At 44.0% G+C, this 12,227-nt stretch overlaps 1 protein-coding gene across 2 annotated transcripts in view; it reads left to right on the top strand.

Moving 5' to 3' along the window:
• The window catches only part of LOC126383009 (ephrin type-B receptor 3-like), a 52,240-nt gene that overhangs the window by 17,200 nt on the left and 22,813 nt on the right, over positions 1-12,227 (top strand). For both annotated transcript variants that reach the window (XM_050033356.1, XM_050033357.1), the window contains exons 4-6: positions 1,820-1,975; positions 6,903-7,238; positions 9,489-9,613. In XM_050033356.1, coding sequence (XP_049889313.1) covers positions 1,820-1,975; positions 6,903-7,238; positions 9,489-9,613 — 617 coding nt within the window. The remainder of the gene's footprint in view (positions 1-1,819; positions 1,976-6,902; positions 7,239-9,488; positions 9,614-12,227) is intronic.

Genomic DNA, 12,227 nt, shown 5'->3' with positions numbered 1-12,227 from the left:
GAGCCAATAGATTGTGCGAGAAAAATGCAGATAATAGAAGGGAAAGGCGTCCAGAGTCCAGAGAAAAGAGATATTAACAGAGAAAGGGAGATTAAAAGGTGTGAATTGCCAGAGATGGGATGGGAACAGCAGCCAAAAGGAGAAGAATGAAAAGAAAGGAGGGGGGCTGCAGGAAGTCAAAGACAGACAAGCGAAGCCTCTTCTCACCTGGGCGTGAGAAATAGTGTCTAACATGCGCCGGAGAGCTCATTCGTTGCCATTTGGCGGCTCAAGGTTAAAAGCTTGCCGCCAGCGCCTGATAAAAAGCTCTCCAGGGCTTCAGCCAGCGGTTTGCGATGAGGAAGTGTAATTTCCTCCGCGGCCTCCCGTTAGTTAATCTACAGGCGGCCACACTCATTAACACCATTCAGACCAACGTGAGCCAACACTGCCATGCTAACATTAATCACTCAGACATTTCATTTCTTACCTCAGTCTGGCCGCTCGCTCGCAGCCAAACGCCGCATGAGATGGAGAGAAGAGGAGGGGAGGAAGAGGAGACAATAGATGTGGAGGGGGGGCATTGGAGAGGGAAACATTAGTGTATCGAAAACAGGAGAATCATCGTGCCCTCCAAAGAGGTTAATGGATTGAAGCAAGACTGAGGTGTGATTCAGCACCCTCTCGAAAACAGGCGAGGAAAACAAACAAATAAAAGAAAATGATGATGCACTGTGTAATAGAAGAAAAATAAATCAGATCACAGAGTGTAGAGCCTAAAGGTCTCACTGAATTATGGGAGAAAAAAAATTCATCTTGGCTTTTTATTGCACGGTTTTAGAGCTACAATGCGGCGGCCATTAGCTGCGCTGATTTTCCTAAAAGTGCCATTGTTGGGAATTAGGGTGGAACTTGTGCTCAAACTGAAAGACCACTTAGCCTAACTAGTTAATCACACTCTATCTCTCGCTGGCTGGGGGTTTTATGAGCCCTCACGCTGACAGGACAGATGTTTGCCAGAGACCCCGCTTTTACACCACCAGTTAGGAATGTGGCAAACAGTAAAAAGTGGGGCTCTGGAGGCGGATATATCCAGACCTTTTGCTGCTAATCCCCTTTATCTGAATCCTTCTTTAGTGCGGGCTTATGCTGGTTTATCCTTAAGACTCGATATCAGCCAACCTTCAGCGTGACACTTTGGAATTCAAATTAATCGCTTGGACACATCGTCTGAGATTACAGCACTTTGTATATTTTCCTGATAACTCTCCTGAGCTAATTTACGTCTGCTCTGATGTCCCCTTCATTTGAATTGATTTATTGGCTTATTATGGAGCTGTTCTGCATGCATGTGGAGGCCTTGTTTGTATTCAGCCGTGTGGTTTGGAGAGCTGAGGACACAGGAGACACTGATTGATGGGTTTAGGGTGTATCCCTTTTCTCCGAAGCATTCTCCATCCCTGTTTGTCTGACAACAGCAATCTCCTGTCAGCGGTCTATCTTCATCTTCATCCTCCTTTTCCTCCTCTTCAACATGAAACTTAGCTGTCATCCCGGCTCTCTTTTTGGGGGAGATTAATGTCACCCGGTGGAGGGAGTGAAAATGAAAGAGCACATGCAAATGTAAAGATAAGACCTCATGCTTAAGTGTTTGCCATCTCGCACGTACGTATCAGCTCTTCTCTGCATAAATATTGAGCGTCGCAGGTGCTTCACAGGAACAGTTTTTGTTGTGTGACAGATGTGACAGCCGCTTGTCTTTTAGATAAGCGACAGCACAGAGTGTCTTTGTTTTGTTTTGTTCTCATTGTCCTTTTTGTTTTCTCTCCTGCCCATCCAGCTTGCATCCCAGGGACCTTCAAATCCAAATTCGGGGAGGGATCCTGCGCTCCCTGCCCGTCCAACAGTCGCACCAGTGCACGAGGCGCCAGCATTTGTCCCTGCCAGAGTGGTTTCTACCGCTCTGACAGCGACCCCCCTGACTCCGCCTGCACCAGTAAGTCATCCTCCACTGCACAGGCTAAAAATCTTCAACTTAGCTGAGAAAAGTCAGACGAGTGGAAACAGTTGGTGAATAATCAGTGCCAGGTTTCATCTGTCATCGTGTTTAAAAGAACAGTTCACACCAAAATCAAAAATACATACTTTCCCTCTTACCTGTAGTGCTATGTATAAACCTAGGTTGTTTAGGTGCAAGTCGCTTAGTGCTGGTGCTATCGGCCATACAGCTCTCTCCAATTTAATGGAAGTAGCGCTCAGCTTGTTGTGCTCAAAGCGCTGAAATTTGAACAACCCAACACTGGGGCTGGGTATTTTTTTTTTTTTTTTAAATTATGATATCAGTACCAATACCAGGCCCCTTAAAGTGATACTGATACCAGCAGAGTACTTCATTCCATACCCATACATGTGAATGTTATGGTGACAAACACACTGTCCTTGAGTTCACCACACCACAGGCTGTATGGGTTGTAGCTGCTGCAGTCATGGGCCAATCACACATGCAAACTAAACCATACAAACAATTTTTTTTTCTAGATCTAGCCACAAAAAGGATCGTTGACTGGAGCAGTTTTCATACTACTTGCTACAGGGTTATTTCAGTCGACGTCTTAAAGGTATCAATTATTGATTCCACGACCTAGTCAACAGCAATGTCTCTTTACAGAAATCATGACTCATTTACTCAAGATAATCCACAGACCTTGTTGTGAGCAGTTTCATGTGGAACTTTTTTTTTTTTTTTTTTGACCAAACTACACCTGCCAACTGTTTCACAGAAGGAAGCGTGCATCTACTGCTAGCTGCTAGCTCACCAAGCACCACCGAGCTAGCTAATGTTATAGCTCAGCCGCCACTAACATTTACATCTCACACTGTCATGAGCACCATCCTCTTGTCCATGAGTAGATGCTCTCTTCCTTCTGCACAGTGATACAGTTGGCAGGTATAGTTCGGTGGTAAGAAAACAGTTCCTAAATTAATTAAACTGCTCACAACAAGGTCTGGGGATTATCTTGAGATTATCTTAACATGATTTCTAAAAAGAGACATTGCTGTTGAGTTTTTCCAAATATATATATTTTTTGGCGTATTGAGCACCACAAGCTGAGTGCCATCTAGTTCCATTATATTGGAGAGAAGGCAGACATCTCTAGGACTGCAACACTCAGCAACTCACACCAAAACTATCTAGATAGATAAATGGCACTACAGGTAAGAGGAGAAATATGTATTTTTGATTTGGGGGTGAACTGTCCCTTTAAAGTCTAAGTAAAATCTTAAATTTGAAATGTTTTGCTAAGAAATCCACGTACATGTCCGTGGTGTTTGTTTGACTTCATCACATATACGATTACAGGACAGTACAATGTGTAGTGAAATGCTGGTGTGCTAGCTGCAGAGAGCAACTAACAAGTAGAAAAACATGAAATAGAATATTACAGTGTAGTTTTTGGCCTCAAGTTGAATGAACAGAAACAACAGATTTAAATGAAATGACAATGTAAATCAATGTGACAGTGTGAAAGGGATCGCATGTAGTGATGAACCTCTCAGTTTTCTGTGAGAAGACTTCACGCTACCTGCTCAGCACCAAACAGAAGACATAAAGTTAGCAACTAGCTGGTGCACATAGCGGAGTGTTTAGTAGCTAAAGAATCAGATATTTCCCCCGGGAGTTGGTCCATGTTTCAAATGGAAATTTTCTGTTTGGTGGTAACTAGTCCGGTCTGGTGCTGACCGCAGCGTCCACGTTTGTTCTGCACGGACAGGCCTCTGAGAGAAGTTGCAGCGAACGTGCTGATGGAGAGCGACATGTGCTGCCTTGACCGTGTAAAATCACCCCCCAGGGGCCTTTCGCCGCGTTAAATGACACACAGGGCCCCGCAACTGTCTTCCCCAGATTCTCGTCACAGGAACACTGTGGACTCTGACATTGACCAGCGCGCACAGACAGGCGGGCAGGGACTCAAGCACCACCTCCGACTCAACACGCAAACACACACAAACACACAGGCCTGACAGTTCTGTCCCTGCGGTCTGTCAGAGCCTGTGCCAAGCAGCCTGTGCTTTGTGTTGGAAGCGGTGTGTTGCACAAGAGAGGCTCAGCCAGTCAATGGCCGGCAGCTTGGGCTCAGCGTGTGTTTTAGACGGGTGTCCAATTAGAAGAGCCTCCACTCTGAACTGTGTGTGCCTAATTAGAAATGACAGGGCGAGCGAAACGCTGCTCAGGGCAAGCCGGCCGAGGAGCTGAACTCAGAGGACAGGCAGATTTGGCCGACAAGAGCTGATGGCCTGAGAACCTCCTTTTCTTTTCCCCCCTCTCTGCTTTGAGACAGGTTAGACTTTCTGCCGCTGGAAGCTTAGAAGGAGAGCCCTTCTCTTCTTTCACTTTAAAAGGATGAAAAGCAAACCAATCTTTGTTGCCTCCCTCTGCGGTTATCATACTTTATCCAGGTTTCAAACACTCCTCACTCAAAACGCAGCACTTCTTATTGAACTGAGGTGGCCTTGGGTTATACTGATACAAGAACATGAATTTCTATCAAGAGTGGATTAGCCGAGTTTCACGAGCACCAGGAGGGGTTATGCATAGTGATGGACGCGAGTTACAGCGCAGAGCTGTGTGGGATTGTGCTTTTCATAAAGGAACATGACTTAGTGATGAACAGTGGAGTTCTGCTTGTGCATGACAAGTCGTATTTATCCTCCTGTCTCACAATATATTGATTTATTCATTTGTACCAGGAAGGATTCTGCCTTGTTGTTATGGTTTTACCTGTTTTCATGCCTGAGGATTTGTTGGGGGCATGTTAAGCAATCTAACACATTTATTTGTCCAAAAGGATTTCATGAAAAGAATACTCTTTGACTATGTAACCGAATGAGTATAAAACTATGGTGAAATCTGCTGAGCCCAGGATGTCTGCGTGCAGTAGGGGTGTACAGAGACGTCATTATCTGTATCTGTTCAACCAACGGAATTATCCGTCTCTGTATCTGTGTCTAACGTCTACCATTGACGTGGTAATAACAATCACTTTCCGTCCCTGTTATATGGCGACTGATCCTGCCTCTGCTCGGACAGTAAGGGGCTCCCAGACCTCATTTCAGCTGCTGTTCAACTTATTTGAGTTAGCCTCTCACTGCTATCTGCTACTTTTTATGTGGTGGGTTGTATGCATAACACGTCGTTGCAGTGTCACACCTGTGCCGCCCATGACCCCGTCCTGTCGGGTGTCCTTTTTATACAGACATTGGTGCTGTTACTATCTCTGATGCCACCTGAAAGGTAAGACAACTCTGTCCCCGCTTTCCGCAACTGTACCTTTTTACAGAACAGTGAGGCGGCATAACAGCACGAAAATCCCTCCTTGAAAAGCAGTGTAAAAGGGGCTTTAAATTCCAGTAATCCTGCGTATGTACATATTTTCTACTTGGTTTTTAAATGGAGGACATTAACACTAAAATGACAGGTTTTAAGCATCATTTAGATGTATATGTTGCGAGGGTTTGAAAGACATCAAGCTGCCACACTTGGCTTTTTGTTTCCTTGAGGGAAAACTAGGAACTATGATGCAGGGCTGCCCCCTAATATTCGACCAAATGTTAGTTGACCAGAAAGGTCATTAGTCGACGCATTCATCGACTACAAACATGACGTATCGCCCGAGACATGTAACTTAGCACAATCATTACTGCTTTGCCGACAGCGTCATTAACAGGCGGCTCGCTCAGTGTGTGATGTGCACTTGTAGATAAAATATAGGCCTATATTAATGAAGGTTCATTAGTACGGTTTTGTATTTCTCTGTAATGTAGCACAGTGTTAACAATGTTACTGATACTATTCTTTCTCACACCTTCAACTCAAACCATTGTGTTGCCCCGCCCAAAATATATCATTTAATAATTAAATTAATATCGTAAACATGCGGACGACTAGTCGACTAATGGCCCTAAATGACGACTATTGGTCGACTAGGAAAATTCTTTAGTCAGGGGCAGCACTACTATGATGACCTCCCTGCCAAGTGGGTTCACTAAAGCTTACTAGAAAGTTCCCAGTTATTAATAATTTCCCCAAGACATTGCTTGCAATAGTCCACCTTCCACTCCAGGCCTTCTCACTCTCTCTTTGGCTCTCTCAAACACACGTACACCTTGGTGAGTGCCTCAGCGCTCAGTGTCGTCTCTGTCCTTGTTTCTATCCTCAGCACTGACAATTTTTGCCACTATAAAGCATAAAGTTGGCTCTTAACCAGTCTGTATTAAAAAACCCTGACCTGTACATCACTAGCGCTAAGCTCTCAGCCTGCTCCCTTCTGTGTGGGGGCGTTTGCAGAATATGGTGCTCACTTTTCAGTACTATATAGTAAATGATTCGACTAGTTAGTGAAATCAAAGCAGTATGTTGCAAACAGAATGGGCATTTATATTTTGTGGTCATCCACAGTGATATGAATCAATTTGAAGGAACAGAGTGGCTGAAAAAAACATGTCAGTCATACTTTGTCTGTTTACACCTCATTATCTGTGCTTTACCAGGTAATGTATTGGGATTCAGGTACATCTCCAGTGTGCAAATGTGTTATCTGATCATTTTCAATGTTACTCAAATCATGTTAATTGCTGAAACTCTGTGTTGCTGCTATTCATGTCTACGTCTCCCTTGTAAAAGAGATCTCCCGTCTCGTGGGACAAACCTTGTTGAATAAAGGTGAAATTTAAAAAGATGAATAAAAGTGATTTCTTTACATGAAAGGCTTCTTTATGTCGCCTTCTTACAGACATATTAAAACAAAGATAATGTAAGCACTGCATAGGGAACATGACTAAAGCCTCAGTTGTGTATTTTTCCTCTCTGTCTGCCCACCTTCTTAAACACATACGTGTGTGTGTGTGTGTGTGTGTTTGTGCAGCGATCCCTTCTGCGCCTCGCAACGTTATCTCCAGTGTGAACGAGACCTCGCTGTCCTTGGAGTGGGAGGAACCCGAGGACACAGGCGGGAGGAGCGACCTCGTCTATAACGTGGTGTGCAAGAAATGCCTGCGGGACCGGAGCCCCTGCACGCGCTGCGACGACAACGTGGACATCGCCCCTCGCAGGCTGGGGCTGAGGCAGAGGAAGGTGGTGGTGAGGAATCTGCAGGCTCACACCCGCTACAGCTTTGAGGTGCAGGCTGTCAACGGGGTTTCTGGGAAAAACCCCACCTCACCCAGCTACTCCACGGTCAACATCACCACCAACCAAGCCGGTTAGTAGTAGAGGATCTGTCACTGGCGCTGGACGTGTCCACAAACCAAGTTAATTCATAGAGATGCTCGGATCAATACCACTTAACATCACGATGAAAGAGGCTGGTTAGTGGATCCTAAGTTCAGTCAATGTCAATGAGCGTCTTAATGAGCTCTTAGTACCCAGAGCAGTATGAACAGCCACAATAAACATTGTTGAACGGGCTCAGGGAGAGCGACAGATGGAGGACTCTCAGGTGGAGCTCTGTTTTGCTGAGGGACTCACAGGAAAGGCAGATAAAATGTTAAGTATACTTTATATCTCCGCTGTCAGCACACTGTCAACCAGGCGTCTAATGTTACATCACTGACAATGTCACCTTTCAGCATCTCCACTTAATATTTGCAGTGTCATCATCAACCAAACTGCTCAGCACCTTTCACAGACTGTAATTACTCTCCCAGTTAACCTGCACTTAATCCACCTTTCTGCAGTTTATGGACCCCGGACAATGACTGTCAGTAGAGTCACTTTCAGGCCTCACAAATCAATAAACCGCAGAACAGTGAAGGTGACACGTGTACCATTTTTCTTAAACCGTTCAGGTTGAGGTATTTTGAATAATAATTATCTTACTGTGATGGTTTGTGACTTCGAAAGAGAGTAATCTTGGCAACTTTAAGGGACAATCTCCCGACTCACAAGTGAAGTAACTTTCTACAACCTATAGGGACAGTTTTTCCCTCCTACCTGTATTGCTGTTTATTACTCAAGATTGTTTTGGTGTGAGTTGCAGAGTGTTGGAGATATCAGCCGTAGACATGTCTGTCTCTCTCCAATATAAGGGACCCAATAGGGCTTTTTCATTGGCACATTCTGCTGCAGCGAGTCAAACCATGCCTCACTGATTTTAGTTTCCATGCTCGAGTCAGACCATCTCTGGAGTAGGGCAAAAAGCATGTCCCACCGCCTTCAAGTGGGCAGGGGTGACACCGACTGACCCCTGACAACCCCCATGTGAGACTCAACTCATGTCTGTGCAGGAGACCAGAGAGAAAGGCGTTTTCTAAAGTCTCTTGTGTGTTCAGCTCTCAGTACTTTCAGCTCTTCTAACTGAATCTCTGTGGTTTGGAGTTTAGTTCGCTCCTGCTTCCCTGTTTGTGTTTTAGGTATCAGCATTTTTTTTTTTTTTACTGTTTCATGTTCACTCTTAGCTGCACGGGTGTCGTGTAAAGTTACAGCTGGTGAAAGCTTAACATTACCTCATTTTGGTGCTTCACAATAAAAGCTTTCAAATAAGAAAATAATGGGGGATTTTTATTGTGAAGGATTTATAGGAAATTAAACCACGATTACTGTTTAGCACAGGATTAGCAGAACTTTGTTAGTCAATAAAACAAGTCTACTAACACAGCAGGGAGGAAAGTGAAAGCAGAAACAGCCACAGTGAGATGTTGATGAAGAGCTGCAGACAACAGGCTCTGCAAGCAGCGCACCTCCAACAGGTAAAATTCTTTTACCTGCCCATCTGCGTGATGGAAAAATACTCACAGCAAGATAATAGAGTAAAGCGGCTGCTTTTAAAAGTCATCCCTCACGACGAGCCTGATATCAGTTAAAGACACACCTTTAAGCAGGTCGCCCTGTTGTAATGAACCCAGTCAAACCAAGCCAATACATGAGTATGGAAAACCCCTATAGGCTAGATGGCATTTGGCTTTTGGTGCTCAAAGTGCCAAAAATGCATTTTAAAAAACTCAATAGATGAACTACACCCCCAAACTACATCACAGCACAGACGGAAGCATCTACTGTTAGCTCACGTAGCACCACTGAGCTAGCTAGGGCACCATTATTGTTTACATCTTGCGTTCACAAGCATGAGTCTCTCGTCCATGAGTAGATGCACACTTCCTTCTGTGCAGTGATACAGTTGGTGGGTGTAGTTCAGTAGAAAGAAAATAGTTCCTGCTTGAAACGACTCACAATAAGGTCTGCGGATTATCTTGAATAAACGGATCTTGCTTTCTGGAAAGAGACATTGCTGTTGAGTTTTTAAATAAAGTTTTTTTACGCTTTGAGCACCACAAGCTGAGTGCCATCTAGTTCCATTATACTGGAGAGAAGGCAGACATCTCTACAGCTGATACCACCAACACTCTGCAACTCACACCAAAACAATCTAGACTGATAAAAACATTTCTTGATTTTGGGGTGGGCTGTCCCTTTAAAGTGTTCTCTAACCTGTGTCCTCTCTGATGTCCAACAGCACCGTCAGCAGTGCCCACCGTTCATCTGATGCGCTCCACCTCAGACACTCTCAGCCTGTCTTGGCTGCCCCCCGAGAAACCCAATGGGGTCATCCTCGACTACGAGATTAAATACCATGAGAGGGTAAGCTCTGACTTTTTAGCCAGTGCCTCAATGTAGGTCACAGTGCTCGACTTATTGACTCTGAAAATCTGCTTTTCCAGTTCTGTGCAGAGAGAAGCATTTTTATGGATGTTGAAAAATGTAATATTGAAATGTGATGTGTGTGGGGGGGATTGGCAGAGGCTGAAAATGCCTATTGTTGGAGAGTATGGGCTGGTCGGAGTCAGCAACTGGTGATGGAAATGCTGCAACACTGGTTTGATTAGATTCCCTAGTAAAGCCCTGCTGATATAAAATGGCCATTTTATAACTTTTTATGGTAAAACCAGACGGACAATAAATATAGCACTGCTCTAAAAGAATGCAGGGGCTTGTGTTGGTAACAGTATGGCCAGCTTTAGTAATTGGTTCATTTGTTTGAAGGCTTTGAAGGCCAGCAAGATGCATTTACTGTATTAATGTATTTGATTAGCCAGTTTGGGGATTTGCTGGATGACTTCATATTGAATTGTGGCAAAAGTTGAGCCAGTTCTACTTTTTTTTTGCTGGACAAGTATGCATTTTGAAATTAACTTTCATATGTTCAATACTGTATGAAATATGAAAATAAATCTTTAACAAAAGCCCCAACTCCGAGTTGAGTTGGCTGAATGTAGCTTGCTGTATTGGAGCTCCAGTTGCTGCTGACTGAAAGAACTGTTCAGCTAAACTGTGATGTACGTTATGTTTCTTATTAGTTCAAAGTTTGTTCAGAATAATGAACTACTGAACGGTGCTAAGTGATTAAATATTGCAACTTCTGAACACAGCCTTAGACCTCTTCCTAACTGATGTGATGCAAACAAGCAGACAGATTGTGTCAGTTTTTTCCAATGAAGACATCCTAACCTGCTCTCTGTGTCAGCGAGCAAGCTGACAGTGATGCTTGTTTGAAAAATCACTCGCCCTAGCTTTATTTTTGCAAAGTTTTGACAAACTTTTCCACCTTCAACTTATTTTAACTGGTCAAAATCATAGACTGGCAGCACGGTGGTGCAGTGGTTAGCATTGTGGCCTCACAGCAAGAGTGTTCCTGGTGGGGGAGCCACTCTGTGTGGAGTTTGCATGTTCTCCCCGTGTCAGCGTGGGTTTTTCTCTGGGTACTCCAGCTTCCTCCCACAGTCCAAGGACATGCAGGTTAATTGGTGACTCTAAATTGTCCGTAGGTGTGAATGTGAGTGTGAATGGTTGTCTGTCTCTATGTGTCAGCCCTGTGATAGTCTGGTGACCTGTCCAGGGTGTACCCTGCCTCTCACCTAGTGTCAGCTGGGATAGGCTCCAGCCCCCCTGTGACCCCTAACAGGATAAGCAGTTACGGAAAATGATTGAAGGAATCATAGACTGTGTAAAAACATACACTTAGATAAAAGATGTACAGTCCCAACACATAGTTTGTGGTCAGAATCTACACTGATGTCCTGACGTCCTTGATGTTTCTGTTTTCCCTCCAGTCAGCTCTCAACATGGATGAAGAGAAAATGATTGAAACTTAAGACTATTACATGAATTCTGAATAAATAGACACTTAATCATTTGCAAAGGGAGAAATCACACCTGCGCCAAACGAAAGGTCTCATTCCCTCCTCGGGCTGCGATATTGGTCATAAATCTGACTCTGGAGAATTTTTTGTTTTCCCTCCGACAGAGTTCACTCACTTGCTGTTTGTTAGAAAGAGGTGTTGGACTTTGTCACTTTTGATAAAAGTGACAAGTACAGGATCGGGGTGAATGTTAAAATGTTGTGTAACAGTAGCACAATTAGAGAAGAGTCATGAAATAAGCACACTCACTCAGTAATGTTGGTTAGCAATATGTAGCTTAAAAGAAATACCGGTTGTATATAAATTAGGCGTACTTCCCAAAGTCATGGAATTCCACAGTCACATTTTCCAGGCCTGGAAAAGTCATGGAATTAGTAAAAATCATTGAAAGCTTATAAAAGTCATGGATTTTTTTGTGTGTGTAATGACATTGTTACAGTAATCTGTGGATAACCTTTCCCATAATGTAACAAAACTGCAAATGCCATTTATTTTCCGTAATCGCTTATCCTGTTAGGGGTCATGGGGGTCTGGAGCCTATCCCAGCTGACATTAAGTGAGTTTCTCTTCATCCATGTTGACTGCTGACAAGAGGGAAAACAGAAAAAGAAAGATCGAGGATGTCAGGATGTCAGAGACTTTGACACCAGGCTGTGTGTTGGGACTGAATGTCCTGCATCTAAGTGTTTATTTTTACACAGTCCTTTATACAGTCTATGATTCATTAATTAATTTTCCGTAACCACTTGGGGTCACGGGGGGGCTGGAGCCTATCCCACCTGATATTGGGCAAGAGGAGGGGTACACCCTGGACAGGTCACCAGACTATCACAGGGCTGACACAAAAGCCCTTTTTAAATAGGAATTGTGCAAATTTGCAGGAAAGCCCAATCAGTCTTTTTTCAGCATTGGCAGTATAAAAACAAAATCGGGGAGTGTGGCAAAATGCCGCCTACCTACTTTTGTTCATACAGAATGCACCTTTTTCGGGGCAATGAGGGGCGTGAGCAAGTAACAAAACGTGTAGCTCAGCGTGTGACGTAAACAGTCACGTG

The sequence above is a fragment of the Epinephelus moara genome, chromosome 21 (assembly GCF_006386435.1).
Source record: "Epinephelus moara isolate mb chromosome 21, YSFRI_EMoa_1.0, whole genome shotgun sequence".
NCBI classification, from domain to species: domain Eukaryota; kingdom Metazoa; phylum Chordata; class Actinopteri; order Perciformes; family Serranidae; genus Epinephelus; species Epinephelus moara.
This window is presented reverse-complemented; position numbering and strand designations above follow the sequence as displayed.